This window comes from Limulus polyphemus, unplaced genomic scaffold, assembly GCF_000517525.1.
Source record: "Limulus polyphemus unplaced genomic scaffold, Limulus_polyphemus-2.1.2 Scaffold46, whole genome shotgun sequence".
NCBI lineage: Eukaryota > Metazoa > Arthropoda > Merostomata > Xiphosura > Limulidae > Limulus > Limulus polyphemus.
The window spans coordinates 447641-470871 of record NW_013665656.1 but is presented as its reverse complement, the minus strand read 5'-3'; the positions used below and the strand labels follow the sequence as shown (position 1 = coordinate 470871).

The 23231-nt window shown below is 30.1% G+C and overlaps 1 protein-coding gene across 6 annotated transcripts in view; it reads right to left on the bottom strand.

Moving 5' to 3' along the window:
* Nucleotides 1-23231, bottom strand: part of LOC106462420 — a 90776-nt gene that overhangs the window by 21727 nt on the left and 45818 nt on the right. For all 6 annotated transcript variants that reach the window (XM_022390057.1, XM_022390082.1, XM_022390079.1 and 3 more), the window contains exons 7-13: nt 15417-15500; nt 13635-13738; nt 12807-12932; nt 11593-11719; nt 9881-10059; nt 9152-9573; nt 5012-5718 (exon numbers count right to left, since the gene is read on the bottom strand). In XM_022390057.1, the coding sequence (XP_022245765.1) occupies nt 5012-5718; nt 9152-9573; nt 9881-10059; nt 11593-11719; nt 12807-12932; nt 13635-13738; nt 15417-15500 (1749 nt within the window). The remainder of the gene's footprint in view (nt 1-5011; nt 5719-9151; nt 9574-9880; nt 10060-11592; nt 11720-12806; nt 12933-13634; nt 13739-15416; nt 15501-23231) is intronic.

Sequence of the window (23231 nt, the reverse complement as noted above, 5' to 3'; positions counted from 1 at the left end):
AAAGTGTTCATTAGAAACTTTTTCTGTGTGTGAGCATCACTACCAAAGTCACTTTGCTGCACACACTACAACAAAAGAAAACACACATGCAAAATTATTACAATAATAAATTAAATAAGTAACAAGTTTCAAGAAGTGTCACTTTTTGTTTTCATTTGATGCAATTCTGCATAAAAAATACTTTAAGAAGTTAGTGCTTGCTAAAGAATTAAATTTTACAATACCTCTATTGCAGTTACTATGGGAACTTAGAAAATAGAACAAGTTTGAATTGCTATATACAAAGGATAACATATCTGCAGGGATCAGATAAAATAATGGAAACAACTTATTATTCTATTTATAATTATGGAATTGGTCCATCACAAACATATAATACAGCATTAACAGAGCATGAAATTGATGAAACAAGGTGTTGTACACTAGACAATGGAATATTTTTCCATTTGTTGACCAAAGCTTCTTCTAATTATTGTAATGATGTTGGTAGTGGAAACATGCTTCAAAAATTGGTTTCAAAAACTGACCAATAAAGGTTCAATAACACTGAAATCTGATGACTGTGGTTGCCAAGTTAGGTGTCTTTCTCAGATTCTTTGAACCAATCTTCAATAATTTCAGTAGTAATTTCAGTTTGTGCATTGTTTTCCATTAGGGAATAAAGTGTTCATCATGCTGAGAATCTGGTTTGTAATAAGGTTTAAATAATCATAGGCTGTCATTTTGCCTTTCAGTGATATTATATCCCCTGAGCTGTTTCAAGAAAAAGTGGTCCACTCCTTCACAGAGCCTTCTTAATGCTTAACTGATAGCACAAAACACTTAAGGTTATAAGCCATTTCTGGTGTTCACCTCACATAAACACATTCATTTGATGAAAAACATAATATAATTCATCTGGTCAAACTACATTCTTCCACTGACTCTTGGTTCAATTTTTATGTTCTTGACACCATTTTACACTCTTTTCTGCATTGTTTTCTTGTTAGTAGAGGTTTTTGAATGACAAACCTACCATGGTAGCCTAACTTGTATCGTCTCCTTGAAAGTGTTTTGACAGAAGTTAGTTAATGTTGGCTAACAATAAGTTCTGTCACACTTTTGAAACTGTTGTCTTTTGTTTTTTTTGTCTCACTACTCATGTTAATGCTCGTGGGCCATGATCTGCCAGCTTAATTTTTTTACCACTATTATGTTTGTCTGATGTATTTTATTTTTTTATATCCATGCTGAAATCATTTTTGACACTGTTCCTCAAGATAAAAACATTATTTTAGATTTTCATATTAATAAAAAAACAATAATACACTACTCATGCACCAACAAATTCAATGATATAGAATAATTTAATGTAGAGTTAAATTACTATATGGCTAAATTTCCCCTCTTAGAGATACCACAACATTTTGTTGGAAAGGTGATATGTTTCCACTTTGTCCAACCCCTTTAAACGTATAAATGAAGAGAAACTTCCATAATAAATTTAGAGGTTTATTATGTGAAACAAAGTCAGAAAATTACAGCAAACCCAACTTGTAAGTGTGCTCCTTAATACATTTTAGGATTCAAATGAAATATGGAACTTTTTTTTTGTGAGTCTTTATTATTTTCAAATCCTTCTTTTTCATATTCTGAGTGGTAGTAGGAGATATGTCCAGCTTCATCAGAATGGTATTTTTGGTCAGAAGACACTCTTTCAGAGTACAGGTGAGATCATTGCTCCAGCCTGGAGATGTGATTTATTAGATAAAGTACTACCATTTTTGTCCATTTCACTGTTTTTCTGATAATGGTGTAGTATGAGAGGTACTGATTTGCACGATCAACACCATTCATGTGGGCATTGCATTGGAGAACACATAAAGGTATTTATATTTCTTCTCCAGTTATTCTATTTTTTTTTTCCTGTGGTAGAAACAGATGAGTCATGGATGGTTGAAACCATTCTCACTTCTCTCTTGTCTTTCCATATGAAAATGAGAACATCACCTTTTCTATGGAAAGCTGTTTCACCTTTTTTCATTGTTGAGACTTCAAGTTTGGTGGCAACCCTTTATTCACTCTGATTGTTCTGCAGACTCTTGTTTTATGTTCTAATAACAGGTTTCCAATGGAAGTACTGTTATAATAATTGTCCTCGTATACGTGGCACCAAAATCCAAGATTGGGAGCAAGAACTTAAAGAATAGTCTCCTCCAGTTTTTTCCCCCTCACCAGTATAAATCTCCATGTTGCAAATATAACCTGTGTCACTCTCACACACCATTCTCACCAGTAGGTCATACTTTACAATTTTTGCAGGGTTGTATGTTCGGAATCTTAGACGTCCTCTCCATGGAATCATGCCCTCATCCAATGACAACTGTTGCTTGGTTTGTATAATGTCCTGAATTTATCGAGGAAATAATCCAGTACTGGTTGAATTTTGAAGAGCCTGCCTGAAGACTCATCCATTTTCTGATTATCATTGAAATTACAAAATGTCCAAATTTGATCAAATCTGTTTCAGCTCATTGTCTGCAAAAATATTGGGCTAATCAAAAGAAGATCTGTTATCTTTCCAGTTATATTTCCTTGTCTGTCCTATTAGTAGAATAAGGCCTAGGAATTTCCTCATGTCTGTAGGTGTAACTTCAAACCATTGAAGTCCTTTAGATGACATTTTATGTTTCTCTGCAGTTTGATTATGGTAGGCACAGATTTCCTGACAAAACATTTCAAACAAGTCATTACCAAACATTAGACTTGTCATGGCAGCAATACTTTCAGGTTCGAATGGAGTTATAGTGTTATATAGTTATAGTTCCTTCAAACATTTCCAAGTTCGGTGGAATATCTATTTATGACCAATTATCATTATGACAATGGGAAATAAATTATTAACAGGAACAGTTGTAGAATCATCATCACTTTCTCATTCAGAATCAGTTGAAAGCACAACAACTTTACGTATTTTTGAAGGTCTAAGAACTTCACTGTAGCTAGATTCAGAATGATTCACAAACACATCCACATCAGGATCTTCACCTTCATCTCACAAATTATCATCAACTAGTTCAGTAATTATCTCATCTTCACTCATCACGTTACATTTTCTGTGAGAAGCCATATATAAAAATATGGGTGGTGTAAGCAAAAATCAGAAAAATAATAACCGCCCGGAACAAAATAAAACTTGTACGACTCCTTCCGAATGCAATGTTTTAATAAATGGCCCAAAAAGATGCTTTGCACAAAACATGAGTAAACTTGTGACCTGTCCGCAGCGCGTTAAATATGCATCTACTATTTCATAATTAGTAGCTAATGTATGGTGTAATTTTACAAGCATACAATGTTAAATTCTGATTGCTATTGTTTTTATATTGGACTAGGGAATTACCATTTGGTTACCCTGTCTTTTCACTCAGTTATAATTTAAAATTTTAATATAAATAGGGGTATTATATAAACTTAAATATGAAGGTGATTTATTTTGAGGTGTAATGTGTTAACATGTAATTTTAAAAGTCTAACAGTGTCACATCCACAAGATGTGGTTATAATCCTAAGGGTTTCTTTAAACTTAAATGTAAAAATTTCATCTTTTTGGTTCATTCATGAGTATAATGATTCTCTAATTAGGTAATATTTTTCATGATATGATTAGTCTTCAAATTCTTACCCTCTTTGAGATTTTCAAAAAATAAATCCGTAATATGTGTCATCCATGACATGGCAGAAAGGTAATAAAGGGATTTTGAAAACGTGAAAAGATTTATGTTAAACAAATGTAATTTAGGTTCAACTTTTTGAATAGGTGTAAAGTATAGGAATTAATACCAAAATATTTTAATTTTAACAGTGCCAGTTGAAGCAGTAAAAAAAAAAAACCTAAAAGTTTCTTGGAAGCTTAAATTAAACATAAAAGTTTTACAAAATTAGAAAACTAATTGTTAAAAAAAGTTTACAATTAAAGAATTTGAGTTGTAGATTTTTTCTTCTTGATTAATGAAATTATAAGATATGATAATAATAATTTGTTTAAAAAAAAGTGTAACACAAAATAAGGAATTCTTATATTTAAAAAACAGTTAAATAAGTGAATCATTTTTAACAAATATCAATGATGTCATCATAAATTCATTCAATTATAAATTAATTGACACAGAAAGGAGAGTATTATCTCAGAGGAATAAGATTTGATCTAAATCTTTTAAAAATTGAAGAACTCAGATTAATCCTTTGACACGTACAAACTTTAATAACATATGTACACATATATCTAGTAGTGGTTTTAATGATTTAAGTGTGTATGATTTTAACTTAAAACCATACTAACTTATTAGAAATGCAGGTATAAAGGAAGTTAAGCAAAAATAAGGATAACATAATCACTAAGCTTGTTAAAGGTAATAAAATTGCAATCTTAAAGAAAATAATAATAATGTCTTTACAATTCTAAATATTACTCAATTTTGGATTCTAGAAAAGATCCAACTAAATCTAGAGAAATAAAGTTTTGTAAGTATTTGTTGAAGTTAAAGAAAATGTTATAAAAGAGCAATTATACAAGGAAATAAAACAAACTGGTTCACATGCTGATATTCGTTATGGATTATCAAAAATACACAAACTAAAATGTCCAATGACAACTATCATATCAAATATTGGATATTATAACTAATTTATCCAAATTTTTAAGTAATGGTTTAAAGGAAAATATATATATATAATGATTACACCTTGAAAGACAGCTTTGAGTTTGTTAATAACACCAAGGAGTTAAATTTTGATAATGTAGTAATTGGTGATTTTTGAGGTAGAATCTCTATCTACTTTTAAGAAGCACATATTCGAAGCATATAAACAATGGATTTCTCTAGTTTGTTAAACTGTCAAAATTTGGGTCAGAAAAGAAGCAAACAGTACTCGAATCTTGATCTCCATGTAGTATAATAATTTTACTATTCATTGAAACATTTCAATACAAATTACCAGTTACAGTTTACTGTTTCTGAAAAAAACTTACCTTTAACTTTCAGTGTGAAATCTGACCAATGTTGACCTTCATTATTAAACACCACACAAGAATAAGTTCCAGAGTCTTTTGTCTCTGAATCATAAATTTCCAAAAGATGTCTCCCTCTCATGAAACATATTTGATACCTATCACCGTTAGTAAGCAGATCACCATCTTTGAACCATGCTACATCCAGTGGCCTTGAGCCATAAACACTACAGAGAAAACGAGCAACTTTTCCTTCATGAATACTGACACTGTCCGGTTCTTCAACAAAACGTGGATTGGAAGTTGGTGGTTTTCTTGAACTTGGAGACTGATAAGCAGGAACAGAAAGCTGCAATTTGGTTGGAAGAGGTGAAACTGTTCTTCGTGGTTTTGGAACAGGGCACTCTAAGGATAAAGGCTGTTTTTGAAAGTCAGAAAGGTTATCTTTATTGCCAGAAACCTGGTTCTTATTGGGAGAAACCTGAAATTGACTTGGAGAAACTTGGTTTTTAATAGGTGAAACCCGATTTTCATTGACTATTCTTTCGGAAGAGTTTTCTTTCCCTATAAGTCCAAACTCAGAAACAATGTTCCTAGCCAGTTGGAGCAGTTCTGGACATGCTTCTATTTTTGGAGACAGACTTTCTTCTTCAGATTCGCTATCACTCTGCAAGTCCGGAGATCCAGCCGAGTTTCTCTCCGTAAGATCTGACAGCTCATCCAAGTCCCTAGAAGAGAAATTCCTTAAATTTTGAAGTCTTAATCAATCTTGTTTTTGCTTTAGGAAAACTAACTACAGTATAAGTTTAATTTAAGGACAATTATTCCACCAACCCAAAATACAGAACCTGACGAACTGAAATACTGTTCAACCAATTCAACAACTTTCTGTCCATTAAAATAAAATATTTATGAACTAATTATTCGAACATCTCCGTTAAGTTTTAGTCATGCAGGTACTACTCAGATGAAGGCCTTGGAGTTTTACCCGCAAAAGCTTTTCAACATATATATATATATATATATAATGAACCATTATAATATCATAATTACTAAATTGTCTCAAGTGTTAAATTTCACAAAATTAAATGCTTAAGACAAATATATGCCTTACTTTAAAAAAGCTTTACATGTATATTTCTTATGGCTGCTTGTTTACTTTAAGATACACTCACCATCTATAATCATGAACCCAAACATATTTTAATCATCAGCATTTTTTCAACCTTCCTAGATCATCCTACATTTAAATTATTTGACTCAAAGATTAAATAAAAGCTAAAAGATACCAAATACAATGCTACAAAACAGTCACATTACCCAAACTTTGTTTTTAAGTAACAAATTTTGAAATAGCAACTATACAACTACTGCTGCTGGATATTTAATAATGTTTCATAATTGTATTGCAATACTGCCTGAAAAATTAGTTACTATTAAAGGTCTTTTTACTAGATAAAGTCCTTGAATTTTTGAATTAAAAATGACAACAACAAAATCATTCTTAAAGAATTGCTGTATTAGATGTTCTGAATTAAAGGTTTAAGGGATTAACCCTATTATGACCCGTGAGAATGTTTCAGGTGACAAGTGCACTCCTATATATCAAATTTCAAAATCTCCATAAATATAATAATTCTATTTTTATTTCTTAATTTTTAGCTGAAAATATTCTAAAATTAATATTCTGTAATTTTTTTAATATTTATTTGGTGTAATTCACAAAAAAATGAAATAAATGTTCAAACTTTCAATTCTGTACACAACACACTTATCAATTTTCTTTTAACTTCTGCTCATCCCAAAGCACATATTTACATTTGCTAAGAAACTATAATGTAATTCTCAAAAGATGGTAAAGGTTTCATTTCTCAGTTGATTTTCCTCCTTTTATTAATACAGCCTCTTGTATCCATCCATTATAATCTTACAGCATTTGATCTGAACTGCTACTAATGAAGTTCAGCTTTGAAAATAGCTACAGGCAAGTTTGAAATCCCATTGTATAGTGCAGATTATAAACTATTTACGTCAATGCAGAGTGAATAAAATGGCATGATAAGCACATTATGGTTTTCAAGGAAAGTGACTACACCTACCACCTGCAAAGAACAATGGATGTTAATGGAAAGTTTAGAAGACTTGTGTTACTTATATTTGTTTGAAATGTGCAGAAATTTTTTTCTATGATAAGACATTTGTAAATTTAGTTAGGTTTAGCAATTATGGTAGGCAATGGCAAAATATCTTTATGACTCAAATCCTTATTTACTGAATAGCATTGTTAAGTTGACCATATTCAAACAATGCACATATAAAAGTTTGTTTGTTTGTTTGTTATGAATTTCGTGCAAAGCTACACGAGGGCCATATGTGCTAGCCATCCCTAATTTAGCAGTGTAAGACTAGAGGGAAGGCAGCTAGTCTTCAACACCCACCACCAATTCTTGGGCTACTCTTTTACCAAGGAATAGTGGGATTGACCATCACATTATAACACCTCCAAGGCTGAAAGGGCAAGAATGTTTCGTGTTACGGGGATTCGAACCCGCGATTCGTAGATTACGAGTCGAGCGCTCTAACCACCTGGCCATCCCGAGCCCACATATAAAAGAACTAATTATTTTTTGAAATAAATTATGTTTATGAGATATAAGTTGATCTCAACCAAAAACACTGTTACCTAGCTTATCCCAATGCTATTTTGAATGGACAAGTTCTTGTCCACTGATAAATATTTGTTAGTTTATATGGTGCTTTTTACATTTTATAATCCAAGGTGGTGACTATTGCAAATGGTGAAATAAAGTATCAAAAGAAATATATTAATAAAAATCAATCAAGTTGAAACTGACTGAGTATATACAATAGAACTTTCTGATCAACCAGAAAAAAAAATTTAAATCCCAGAATGAAAATAATTATTTTTAATATTTTTTTCAAAAAAAGTCTCTTGCAACAAAAATTTAGATATTTCATGACATAAAAACTAAATCAATTTATATGAACTTCCAAGTTAAAACTAGATTCTATTTAGTATGTTTATTCTCAGTTTCATGAAATATAGTAAAGTATTTCAACTGTGCGAAGGAAAAAAGTATCAGTGACATCCTTCTGGTTAAGAAAGTGTTACAGAAACCAACAGGAAACAGCTCATAAATAAGTTAATATAACAAAATATTAGATACATTTTTTTACAAAAAAATGTAGAAATGCACAAAACCTAGGAATTTAAATACATTTTAAATCATTCAACGTGTATTATTACTAAAAATTAATGAAACATTAAAATCTGACATACAGTTTTTCATGGAAACATCACAGTGTATTTCCAATAACTTTGCAAATCACTAAATAACTGATTATTAACAATGTAACATCTTACAATAAACCCACTCCACACACACCACATGTAGATGTTCGCACGTGTGTGTGTGTGTGTGTGTGTGTGTGTGTGTGAGAGAGGGAGATATGTAAACAAAAAAATAAAGAACCTTCAAGTAAATATCCAATTTCTTTCATGGAATTTAAATTAGCATTATGTATGAAGTTAATTATAGGTAAGCTTGAAAGCACTTAAAATTTATGAAAATGTTTTGAAGCTTTCTTGCAATGCTTATACTTTGATACAAACCAGATTACAAAATCATTTTATACAATATTTTACTTACTTACCACAACATATACAAAATGCTCTCATCTACACAAAGAATAAAAGCATGACGAAAAATGAACATCGACAAGAAGCTAAAACGTTTCTAGGAATCTGTTCCAAAGAATATGTGACAATCTTCAGATGCCTCACAGAAATCTTAAACACTGACAATACTTCGATCTTCTTGCACAGACTACATCCTTTAAATACTTATGAAGACTTATCCTTTCAGTCAAAACTGAATAAACTAATATTAAGGAAAGCAGATTTATTATTTTACTGTAATTCATTAGCTTTCTTTCTGGATCTATGTATTAAAAAACCCATTAAAAACCCTAAGAATAATTCTTTACATAAAATGACAGTTATAATGAGTATGACAAATTGCCCAGTCAAAAAAAACAACAACAAACAAATGCAAACAACTTTCTTCTGAATGATATAACTAAACTAGTCAAAACAATAACACAGTCCTAAATAAAAATGAATAGTGTGTTCTAGTTTACCTTGAACCAACTCTTGTTTTTACTGTTTCACTAGGATTAGGGATGAGCATTGAAAGTGGATCATAATACTGGGTGACTCGTCGAAAGCCCAAATTCCCAAATGGCAATTTCTTCTTCTGAAACAACCAGTTATCTTCCCAAGATGTAATATCTGAATACTTTTGACCTGGATCATTATAATCTTCATCATCCTCATAGTCTCCTCCTGCAACAATGTCCACACCAAGCTCAGGAAATGGCACCCTCCTGCAATCAGATAGGTCCCAAGCATATAAGACATCCAGGTCAGGTACATTAGTATCCCTTTCAACCACTGTTTTAGTAATAGGAGATTCTGCCAAGCTATAAACTTCAGTAGTTCTCTCTTCATCTTCCCCAGAGTCTGTGAAAGCCTCTGTAATTTCTTCAACCTGTTCTTCTACCTAGTGATACCAATTATATATTATATTTCTTACTATATATAGGTACAAATTCTATAATCACATATGGACTAGATATTGCCAAAATATCTACAATATTTTAAATAAAATGATTATTTAATTTAAATTCAAAAGACCTCATTATCATGCCATGATCTCTTAAGAAACAAAAATGTCCCAAAAAATATAAAAAAGGTTAATTTCTTTTTAGAAAATAAAAAATGATATTTTCTTCATGAAAAGCAAATGCAGATTGTATCACAGAAATGTATAAATTTTCCAAGTTCTTTTTTCTGTTTTATTTGCTTACCACGTATTCAATGGGTTCTTGCTCTTTTCCTAATCCTCTTGCCCATTCCAAGTCATCCTCACTGTTTTCTTCACTTTCACTCAAACCTTTATCTGTACTGACAGCTTTGCTACTATCAGTGTCAGTAATGGCAGCTTCATTAATATCAGACTGTGTTCCTATATCCACACTGGTTCCATCTGTTAACAAATGTACACAAATTAATAAATAAATAACTGATTGCCTTTATCCATACTTCTGTTAACAAACATTAATAAACTGTAATTCACTGCTTTATGTCTATATTCACATTGGTTTCATACATCAACAAATCAAGTGCTTTATATCTATAATATCCACACTGGTTTCATACATCAACAAATGAAGTGCTTTACTTCTATAATATCCACACTGGTTTCATACATCAACAAATCAAGTGCTTTACTTCTATAATATCCACATTGGTTTCATACATCAACAAATCAAGTGCTTTACTTCTATAATATCCACACTGGTTTCATACATCAACAAATCAAGTGCTTTACTTCTATAATATCCACACTGGTTTTATACATCAACAAATGAAGTGCTTTACATATATAATATCCACATTGGTTTCATACATCAACAAATGAAGCTTATTTAGTCTATACTCATATTGGTTTCATACATCAACAAATCAAGTGCTTTACATCTATAATATCCACACTGGTTTCGTACATTTACAAATGAAGCACTTTATGTCTATATTCACATTGGTTTCATACATCACAAATCAAGTGCTTTAGATTTATAATATCCACACTGGTTTTGTACATCAACAAATGAAGTGCTTTACATCTATAATATCCACGGTACTTTTATATGCCTACAAATATGAACAAACTATAATTAACAAACAAATACCTCTATCTATACTGGTTTCATATTTCAACAAACATGAACAAACTGTCATTAATAAATGAGTGTGTATATATCCACACTTGTTCAACTGTCAGCAAACACAGAAACTATAATTAATAGCTGAGTGCTTACATCTACACTGATTTAATTGGTCAACAAACATGAACAAACTGTAATTAATTGTTAGATTCCTATATTCAAACATTTCCACCTGTCTCTATCCCCATACATTCAGTAGTTCATCCTGTCAAACAAAATTGTTTGTTTGCATTAAGCACAAAACTACATAATGGGCTATCTGTCTTCTGCCCAACATAGGTATCGAAACCCGGTTTCTAGCACTGTAAGTCCGCAGACACACCGCTGTGCCACTGAGGGGCCAAACAAAATTAACTAATTGTATATAATAATTGTGTGTTGATATATAAATTGCTTCTACCTACCAATAAGTTAAACTATAAATAATGGCTGTGTATGTCTATATTTACGCAACTTCTACCTACCAATAAACACATCTTGTTGGTCCTTACATAACAGAAACAAGTTAAAGTTTAATACCAAATATTATATCTATATATTCATACTTGTTTCTCTCACCAATTTTGTTCACCAAATATTGTACCTGATTGGCTTTGCCTACAATTCAATATTCATTCCACCAATTAATGTTTTAATCTGACAAAATATTCATATTTTTGCCACTACATATTATGCTTAACACTCTCTGCAGTTGTATGTTTAACAAAAAATAACCAATAAAAACAGACTGAAAGAAGTATGTAATTATCTTACATATTATGGCTATAAACAACAAAGAAAAAAAATCTTACTGATATTTGCTGATGGCATTTCAGCAACTGGGCTGCAACATTTCTTTTCTACCGTTTGTTGGCCAGAATCTGGAACATCAGTTGAATCCGTCTCTGTTTTGTACTGTTGCTGTTGCTTGGAAACTATCTGCATTTAAAATAAAGGTAAAATTAAAAAAAAACTTTAAAGTTCAATTAAGATAAGTACCATTACTAATGAATCATCCACAAAATTTATAGATTAACTTTAAAACTTTACCAGCAGGCTGTTCATTCAGAGCCTTCCTTAAATAGTCACTAACTGTTGTTTTTCAGAGAATTAGAATTACTCTAACCGTTAAAAGAAAAGGTATGTAACACAAACCTACAAATCTAATGCCGATCATTAGATTAGTCCTAACAGATTATAAGGGAAATAACATGTGCAAAAGTAACTATACAGAAAAACACATACACACACACAGTTTTCTGAAAACTTATTACATCAATAATGTAATAATTTATAACACCAGTGATAGATGGTCTGACTCAGCTTCTGACAAGTCAGAGTGCATGGTGATATTCACATTAAGAATAGAAATACTTTTTTACATAATACAATTTATATAACTTCTTGCCAGAGCCTACAAAATGCATACCTACAGCTTTTTTCAGTATCCCTGTATACTGTATCTGATATTTATTATCCTCTACTATGAACAGTTGATAACTCTGACATCAAATACCCAATGGCACTCTGTAAAAGGTCATGGCATGCACACTTTCATCCCCACCCATGCACATAGGGTTAACTGTTAGCCAACATGGTGAAGACAGCATCATGTTTCTGACCAACTGGCACCTCAGTCAAATGAGACAGGTTTCTGACTAAAGCTATATCTTTATTTTCAAGTGGATTGAGATAAGTGTTCATTTAGGATGGTTTTTGTAGGCACAACTAAAAAGCCTTTCACTCAGAATGTAATCAAACTAAGAATTCAAATGTGTATATATCAAACTCATTCACTGGTTTCTCTGGTATTTCAGTACTATCTTGCCCTTTAATCAATTTGTAGCTTACTCCTATGATTCCATTATAATCACAGCTAAAAGTGTCTTGATGATTGTTCTGATTATTATTAAGTTACAAGAGTTTAACATTGTTGATTACTGGTGTCACAAATTATACATATGGTTTACATACAATTTCTTGATTATTATACAGTTATCATAATTCCAGACACGTTTATACTAACTTTGTTGATTATTGCTGTAGCTATTAGTTCTTCATAGGATGTGAAAAGATCAGAAAAGCCTCCATTTGTAGAAATAGATGCGCTGGAACTCCTTCGGCTTCCAACAATGTTCTCATCCTCATGAACCTTTGTACAAACATTAAGTTTAATTTGCCAGAAACTTCATTATTATTGGCATATGTCACGTACAGTATAATATATTATTTAGTTCCTAATATATTTCTACAACATACGTGGAATACCACTTGTTAATGGAAGAATAACCCTTATAGCAAATAAAAATCTTAAAAAATTAACATAAAACAAAAAAATAGTACAACCTCTAATATTTGGAGAAGGACAAGTATCATTTACAAAGGTATTTCCTGTTTATATTTCACAGTATAAACATGACTTCTTACTAACCAAGAAATAAAACAATCAATTAACATGTAGAAAGAAAAGGCAACATGTTTTAAGCTAAGATCCTCTACTTACAGTATTAAATATTTTGTTTGAACCATAATGTCATGCAAAAATATTTATCACAAGAACATCATTATTTTTTTTTTAAATAATATTACTTATTTATTAAATACTTGTAGAAGGAAGTTTATCCTTTTTATTTTAACCTACACATTTTTAATAATAATAATAATAAACAAAAAATCTGAAAGTACTGTTTCAATGGAAACCTCACTAAACCTTCAAATAATTTCACAATTAAACAGGCTAGATAAACTTTGAGCTGACAATAATGTCTATTTTTATCATATTTTATCACCTATAAAAAACAACTATTTCATTTTAAGACAGGCTACACTAATAACATGGAACTCTGAAGCTTGCCTCAAGCTTTGGCAATTCTGAAGCTTCTTCTGTTATTCGCTGAAATACTTGTTTTAGATTTGCATGAGCACTTGTTGGTGTAATGCCATTTTCAAAAGGTTTTTCTGGGGAGAAATATATACAACTTAAAAATTTTACCATGGAATAAAAATTTTAAATCATATTTTAAGTCACACAACAGATATACAAATACCCACACATTTTTAACACTTCATATGGCTTTACAGTAAGACTACCACCTACTAGTGTATTCAAGAACATCACGTTATGTTTGAGAGTACCATTCCTTTACACAATAGCCTCTAACCTTATTAAGATCCATGTGATTTTTTCCCTTACAGTTTCAGAAACAAAGTTACAAAAATATTCTGTTACAGTTAAAGAAGGACAATTATATCTGATAGATCTCTATTAATATAAACAAAATAATGACCTATATTTCCAGAACTTATCTCTATTAGCTCAATGTTTCTCTATTACAGCTTCGACAGGAGCTGTTGATAACCTACAAGTTCATTAATCCAGCTGAAACTAAACTGGAACACCATCAATAGATACACATCTAAAATGTTCGAGTTATACTGAAAATAATACCAAACCATCTTGAACTTAAATTGTTGAAAACCTGTCCCAACAATTGTAAGTAACAAATATATATATATATGTAAATCAACAAGTGAAATATTAAAATTATAAGACTCAGAAGAGGATATATTATGTGTATGAAATACATCTTCATACTTATATCAAAGTATTCTTATAGATATCTGTATTCTTCTATCGTATTATATCAATACATACACGTTATAATGTCAAAAAACATATTTTAAGTATTATGAAAGTGTATAAAGACTTGGCCAAAATTCAAAACATATAAATATCTTAAGAATACAATCAACATCTCTACACTACAGGCCAACCTTTATATTTTTTTCATTTTAGGTTTATTTTTCTTAATTAAAATGTATTCTTTATTAGAAATAATTAAGAGAAATGTCTAGTAATAAACTCCAGTGTAATTATATCCAAGAGTTTGTAAGGAACGTAGATCAGTTGGTTCATAGTGGAATAATGTATGGTTTGTCTTTTAAGATCAGTAGTTTGAAATATTGGCAACTGTAGTCATAACTTGTCAGGATTTTAAGTAAATTTCTCTTCAGAAATAAACAAGTAATAAATTTACTGTCAACAATAGATTATAATTCTCTGCAAAATCTGAAGCTTAATAATAATGTGTAAATAACTAGTTTGGATCTAAAGCCTTTTGTAATCATATTCCATTGCAGAAAAACATTGATTTATGCTTTGAATTGTTTCTTTCTTCTTTTTCAGATGTGGTAAATTTGAAACAACAAGGATCATATTTAGTAATGATGAATCAAAAACAAAATATCACAGGTAAACACATCTAAAAGCACACAAATTAAAATCTTTCCTTCTGAACTACAAAATGCCAACATTGTAGACTGAGTGTTTTAGTTATTTAACAATTTTACTAGCCAAACTACATCACACCAGCTTTAATGTAATATTTCTTTAAAATAAAATGATCCAACAAGACAATAAAAAATAATACTACATTTATAATATTGACATAAAGAGAGATATATTCATGTTCGTGTATTTTTTAAGGTACTGCACACAAAACAATCGTGTCATGTGTATGTAAGTCTCTGGTAATGAAAACAGTTGAAATAGCTCGGTATTAAGTTTCTTACCTGTAATAAAATAAAATATCTTATAAACATAAGTTGTATTAAACTAGAATAAAGAAACACTTACTTTGTAAAGCCAAGTACAGTGCTTGGGAAAGGCAAGTAACAGCCTCAACTAACTGAGTATGATGATCATTTAAAAGATGGATATCTAAGTTGAATGACAAAAACAAAATTTTAGTTAAATATCCATTTTGATTTTTACAATTAGCAAAATATGCAACAGAGAAGTTTGAGTAACTCTTATCAATTCTATTTCAGAGAGGCCTAAATCTAAGATAACAAACAGGAAACATATGTTTAATAGTTTAAGTTATTAGACACAGTAGCTTGCATTAAGTTGATTCAACATAGCAGGTTTAATCAAACCCTGCCAATACCTTCTACAATGGATTAATAATTTAGCTGTCACTCTCCTATTTCTTTATCTCTTATTGTTAGTGTTAATACATGTTTTTGATCAACAGGACTGCTCAGTTATATGGTTATCAATACAAAAACTTTATTGTCTCATTTAATACAGTGTTAAATTAAATTATGATTTTCCAAGTAAATACTGAAATATTATTTAGTCTTTCCAAAGTTCCACAGCTAATATAATTTCTTGGCTTTCCATAAACAAGTTTCTAAACATTACATTTAGGGTTGAATTATTTAATAAAAAACATGTTTGACCATTTCAGATCACAATGTGTTACTCATAAATGAATATACACACATGCACATACATGTGTGGAATTAGGTTAACAACCATCCAGTCTCAGCCACAAGCTTTTACAACAAGATGTGGTTAATATTCTTAAAATCAGATACATTGTAAAGTGTTACAAAATAAAAAGAAAAAAGAAAAGAAACTGGCCAAAACAGAAAACATATAACTTAGTTTTACCAGTTTGAGGGCTTTTGTTAATCTGCCTTTAAAGCGAGCAAAACAAAAATAAAACCAGGAAAATAAAAACAGGAAACAGTACAATGTTTCTAAATTCAAGCTTTAAAAAACAAACTTCAAATAATTATTAAACATGCAAAACATCTACAGAAGCTTTAGAAAGAGAGCACGACTCATCTGAATTGCAAGATAATGCAAACTTTACACCTAACCGTTTGTTCAACTGCTTCAGAATTACTGATGAAAAATTATCCATAACTAGTTTGGAAAACACTGTTTCCTTGTATCAATCACATTTATTTTGATTAATCAACTTCATGTGAATCATCAAACCCTATGCATGGCTCAAAATTAATGCTAGCAAACTGCTGGTTAGTATTGCAATTTTGTTAGTAAAATATTTCAGAAGGAAGATTCACATTATTACTGTTGTGATATATGCATTTCAATCATGTATTGTGAGAATAAGTGCAGAGGGTTACTATAACTGTGATTAATCAAACTGATTCACTTGCCAGTGTCATGCCAGTTTTGCATCACCCATTTGAGTTGCATGGCTTACCCAGACAAAATTTCAAGAAATGGGAATAGCACACACACACAGATCTGATGGTAGTGAAAAGAGTGTAATTACATTCTCTCTCTCCTACTACTCTCGCAATTCCCCAAACTCAGGTGTAATCGTCTTGATTTACGTGTTTTTACACAATTTTGGTTAGTTTCATTTATCTTTATGCAGGAATCCTTATTGTATAATAACACTTCTACATGTTTGATTTTCCACATGCCATCATCTTTAATTTTCATGTTAGAGCCTTGACTTGCTTGCAGATGACACTCATTCACTAGTAAGGAAAGGTATGAAAATGGATAACTGCATAATGATTGAAGTAAATAGAGAAAAAATGATAGGTTATGTAACACTGTTCATGAGTCACTGATTATAAAAAACTGAAGAAAAAGAAGTAGAAGAGCAGTCAAAATACACAAAGAAATATTCCTTCAAACACTGCTAATAACTTTTTATCATTATTACTGCAAACTATATCTCCTTGATTTTTTCCTTCTCACAGTGAAAATATTAAGCAAATTGTATAAGACTGAAAAAAAATCAAAAATGATATCTAATTTTGGCTTTAGAAAATTCATATAATTTGATATAGTTTTCTTATAATTTTTTAGGTTGGGAAATTTTGAAACTTTTGTTGTGAGATACTGTTCTGAAAAACATTAAAATGCTGACTTTCATTCTAGAATTTATTTTATTTCACATTGATCAAAAAGTTCCATTTTATATATACAATCAGTTTCAATTTGATTGATATTAACATATTTCTTTTTATATTTTACTTTAAGAATTGCAATAGACACAACTTCTGGCTATACACCATAAAAAAACACTGCATCAACTAACAAAGATTTATTGGTGACCTCGGACACAACTTTTCAAAATGGCATCAGGTCAGAGAAGGTAAGACTTTTTTCTAACATCATTCTTGGTCGCAATCAATTTTTATCTAAGATACTTACATTTCCATAAATCACAAGTTCTTTTATTTATAGGTGTTGTTTCAATGTGATAAGCTTATATTCAATAAATAAGGATTTGAGTCATGTTTCAGTTATCAAATACTTTAATCTCACCTATCATACCCTTTGAGCCTAATAAAGCTCACCTGATTGATGTCTTGTCATAAAAAAATTTAATATAATTTAACACAAAATTTCAGCAATGAAGAAAACAGATAACAAAATGATAAAATTGCCCAGATCTATGTCTTGTTCCCAAGTCTTCTAAACTTCCCACTGCATTTCATTTTTTTTCTTTCACATGCTAGGCCTCATTACTTTCCCACAAAATAATAAATTACTTCTCACACCACTTTATTCACTCTACAATGTTGTAAACAATCCAATATTATTTAAACTTCAAAGCAGAGCTTCATTAGTAGTTGTCATTTCACATTCTGTAATGTTATAAAAGAGTGGAAATGAGAGGCTGTAGTAATAAAATAAGAGAAAAAAAATATACATCTGAAAACAAAACCTTGAGAACTACATTTTTAAAGTACGAGAGCTTCTTAACAAATAAAGACCATGCTTTGGGAAAAATAGAATTTCTTTCTTTTTTTTTAAGATCTATAAGTAGGTTATTTACAGATGACACTCTCTGAAGCTGTGCAAAAATGTAAGTTTAAACATTTAATATTTATTTATGAATTACACTAAATAAATGTTACAAATTATTAATTTTTTTGTCAGTAAAATATTGTTGAAATAAAGAGTTTTTATTTCTAATTAAATTTTGAAATCTGGTCTAGAAAGGGTTAATATATGCTATTCACTATAATAGCTTAATAATTTATTTTCTCAATACTTTTGTAAAGGAACTTAAGTCAATCTACTCATAAAATGCAATTAGAGAAAGCTACACTTGAAGAAACCTCGTTAATGCATTAGGTTTGATGTTGTGTTGAACTTTGTACTATTTTTACCCTTTGTTAATTACAAGTTACTTTCTACCTTAAGGGATCATTTGAAATTCTTGTATACTAAACTTAATTACTCATTATTAATCCACTTAGCTGAAATTATTTTCATAAGTTTATTTACAAGTTACTATAAACAATCTAGTCACAACATTTTCTTGCTAGCCAAGTTGTAAAATGAAAAATAAAAAACAACCTGTGTGTGTGTGTGAGTAAGTGATGTAAATACTAGTTGACACAAATGTTGTAGAATTAACAACTGAAAATGTGAAGTTACAAAACTATAGTCTTTGTTAAAAACTTTGTTGTCTTGTACTTCAATTAAAGGTGGCCCAGAAACCACTACAACTTGCAGGAAGAAATTTATCATATCAAGAGTTCTTTACATTAGTACACAATAAAAAGATATAAAATATTTTTAAACTTTCTATAATATGTCTATAGAAGGACAGAATATGAAATCACAAAAAATATAAATATCCTTTTACTTACTGTTTGCAATAACTTACAAAACATACTAGATGATATTCAATAAAAGACTGTCCCAGGCTTTGCAGTCTCAAGGAGTCCACAAGCTCAGTGGTGCCTTTTAGACTGTGGGAATTTGGCTGTTATCCAGCTTACAAACTAAAAGTCAGCTTCATAACACTCAAGGACAGTTTTAGATAACCTACAAACTCGACTGATGCTTTAAAGTTGGAAAAATTGTTTGTCTCTTGCTTAACAATTTTATTTGATTATACCAGGAAAATGGAAAACAAGTCTCTTTAAAATAGATTGTCAAAAATGTTTTTTGATAATTCTTCTATCATTTTTGTTTCTTTTTGAGAGGAAACTTCTATATTACTAGCTCAACAGCAAGACATGGTATTTTACTGTTATCTTTAAATCATTTGTCAGTTTATTTTACTCAGAATGATAGAAATCAGTCCCTGTTTTCTGCAAAATGACATTGTCAAAACAATCAACTTTATGATATAAAAAGTAATTATCAGCTATAATGTTTATCATTTTATAAATAACAAATCTACCCCGAAGAAAATAAACTGATAAATGTCAAGTACAAAGCAAACAAGTTAAAAGTGCAGAACAGAAATGTAGCAGTAAACCAACCACAATAATGGATGAGTAATACAATATTATGTCACTTAAAATGCATGCAATATTTCATAAGATAAATTTAGCTATACTAACACCCCACCAACTTTAGGATTGTATACTTTCCTAACGTTTTTGTATTATTTAACAATTACTTAAAAGAGCAGTGATGTGAACTTAAATTTAATGGTTTTTATTTGATGATTTTCATATTCACACATTGCTGCAGCCACCCAAAAATATGTCATATCAGTTTCCATTTTGTCTTTTATCAATGATTGAGAAATACCAACACCTAGGAAGGAAATCCACCATACTTCTCAGCTGAAAACTAGCAAAGTTAATATACTTCTGTATGATTCATTTGACAGACAGAACTTAGAGAGGAGTGAATATTTGAATTAGATTACAAATGCACAACTCTCTAAAGTATTTACTAACTGAATTTTAATTACTGCATAAACAAAAAGTATTGTATATGAAATCAAAAGTGACAATGACACTGAGAGGAAAATAAACAGTGTCAATAAGTGTATGATTCCAAAAGTGAAGTTTATATCACATACAACTGCACGTCATTAAAATGCACACATTACCATTTACTTAACACTTTGTTTGTTTTACTTTAAAGTTATCATAAAGCCAGGGTTTTATCCAAAATTACTATGATATTTCTAAACATTTGGTTAATAATTCACATACTGTCAAACACCTCAGTGCTTATTGTATTAATAACCCCAAGAACTTGTACTACATTGTGCTCTATTATATTAAAAAATGATAAAGACAATGGGTATAATTTAAACTTAGGTTAGTTTTTAAATGTTCAGTGTTCCTTTCTAACAAAAGTTAACTAAGTTTACATTTGTAATATTAAATATGGTGCTTATTATCATTTCATCTGGAAAGCCAAAGCGTCAGTTAATTTATATATGGTCTTAGAAAATATAGCACAGTAACCAAAAAAAGTTTACAAGAAACTTAATTTGTACAAAGAGTTTAACTTCAGTATCTTGATATCATTCCTCTACCCAGCATCCATACAAGTTATTTTCAAATGCAGACAGACCTATGCCCAACACTTATTATTTGAATAGAATGAAAAACACCAAAACAGGTATTCAAACTTATACATGCAATTCACGTTTGCCAGCTTGAGTCATCAATAACAAATACGTAACAGCAGATATGACAATCAGCAAGTTTGATTATAACTAAATATATTTATGTGATACTAATAATACACAGAAAATCTAATGAATATAAATCATAAAGTAAAAATTAAACAAATGCCAAACTAAATTTTTATACACAAAGCTCAAATGAAAAACAGGTAACATATAAAATACATGCATATTATGCACAAATGCACACCTTCCATTGATACACAAATAATACCTGATTAAATCTTAAAAAGCAGAAGACAAACAACAAAATTTTGTAAAAATCTTATGAAGAATTCAATTCTGAGTGATGAATACTTTTGACAGCTGATTTGAAACTTACAGAGTTGAAAGGATATAGCCCACCACCAAGCACTTTTAAGATCCACAGTCAGTAAAACCACCACCAATGAATTAATTAAGATCCTGCAAGAAACCAGGCAGATATACATGCACGAAATTAACAGAAAAAAAAAGTGGCTAACCATGCCTACCATTCTCTAAACCAAGCAAGAAATTTAAAATGTTCACAATTCAACAAATTTTGAAGAAATCTGTAAAACTATTGCAAAGTTTCTAAATATACAGCTTGAACTACTGCACTTACAGATTATTACTGAAGCCTTAATTACACCCACCCCCCTAGTGAAAACTTTACAGACCTTATAAATACATATGGCACTGTTCATAAAAAATGGACTTTAACACTAATATCTTATTATTAGGAACTTTTTACAGTGTGAAGGATTACGAAAATTCAGAATATCAATTAAATAAACTTCATTACTAATTTTGGTACAATCTATTAGTAATTTATTGTCAAATGATAACAACTAGGTTAATATCACACTTACCTGAGAGGTACAAAACCCTATAATCTGAGAGCTTTCTAAAAATGGACCTTCCATGTTTAGAGGCAAACTAGGAATCCCCAGTTTGCCCCCAAAGAAGAAAGGTTCACCTTTTGAAAGTCCTCAGGTTATAAGGTTTTGTATCTTTGTATTAAACTGATTTCTTGAACCTATGTTTTTTCCTAAAACACTTACCTGAAAGTTATTGTATTGTTCAATACATTAATAAATTTCTTTATTTTTATGGATGACTTTCAGGTTATGCAATTGATTCTTATTTTTGTTCAACTACAACACAAATTATTGAGAATGTTACAATTTTATAGAGATATGAAAGGTAAGATGGTAACACTGTCTTGTATGATACCTTGTTTATCAAAAGTCATAGTTTAGATAAACAGCTCTTAATATAGAACATCACTAAAAGGAAATGTTGAATAGCTTATAATCTTTTTTTGTGTATGTGTATTAGTAGCCTTTTATGTTTAGATTGCTCAGGGTATATATACAGGGTGAGGAAATTTAAAATGTGATATTACCTGAAAGTGACAGTGGCCTTTCCTCAATAATAGTTATTGACATTAGCAAGGAAATTTTTAAAAATATTGTGACTGAATTTTATTTAATTGCTACTTTGCACTATCCCAGAAGTTAATTCTGTAAAACACTAACCATTACTGCAACACAACAAAGAAAGAAATTTCTTTAGTTTTATATCTCCAGTTTAAAAAAGTTTAATTTGTCAGTTTTGTTACTATAATCTCAAGTCTGTCAGAAATTAACAAACTAAACATTATTGTCATATATAGATGTCTTTATATGAATATCTCATCTTTCCAATTTATGACATTTAAAGTTTATTATTTATAAGGCTAAGTTAAACAATGTTTTACTACCCATGGATATTATATATGGGTGGGTGTGTGTGTGTGTGTGTGTAAATTTACACATAATTTCAAAAAGCTTTCTCCAATGTAGTAAATTAAATGAAATTATGAATTTTTACATTTCACTTTTTTTTATCCCAACAATCATAACAATTACCTATGTAAACCTATGAAGAACATACATTTTTTCATAAATATTAAGAAAATAAAACCATAATACATGATTTTAGTTACATGTACAGTACAATTATAAATCATTTTGTTTGTTTCATGCTAAAAAACAAGAGAACGTATCAAAAATGGATTTTCTTATTTACATTGCTTCTTATCTAACCATTTTTTTAAGTGAAGGGTACTTTAGTTCCAGTGGAAATAAAGTATGTAATTCTTCACTTTATGCCATAATTTGAATGTTCTCATTCTACTTCACATTCAAGCCAAAATTTAAAATTACAACAACTTAAGGAGTGTGATATAGAACAATATTTCCTAATGTTGTGCTTAT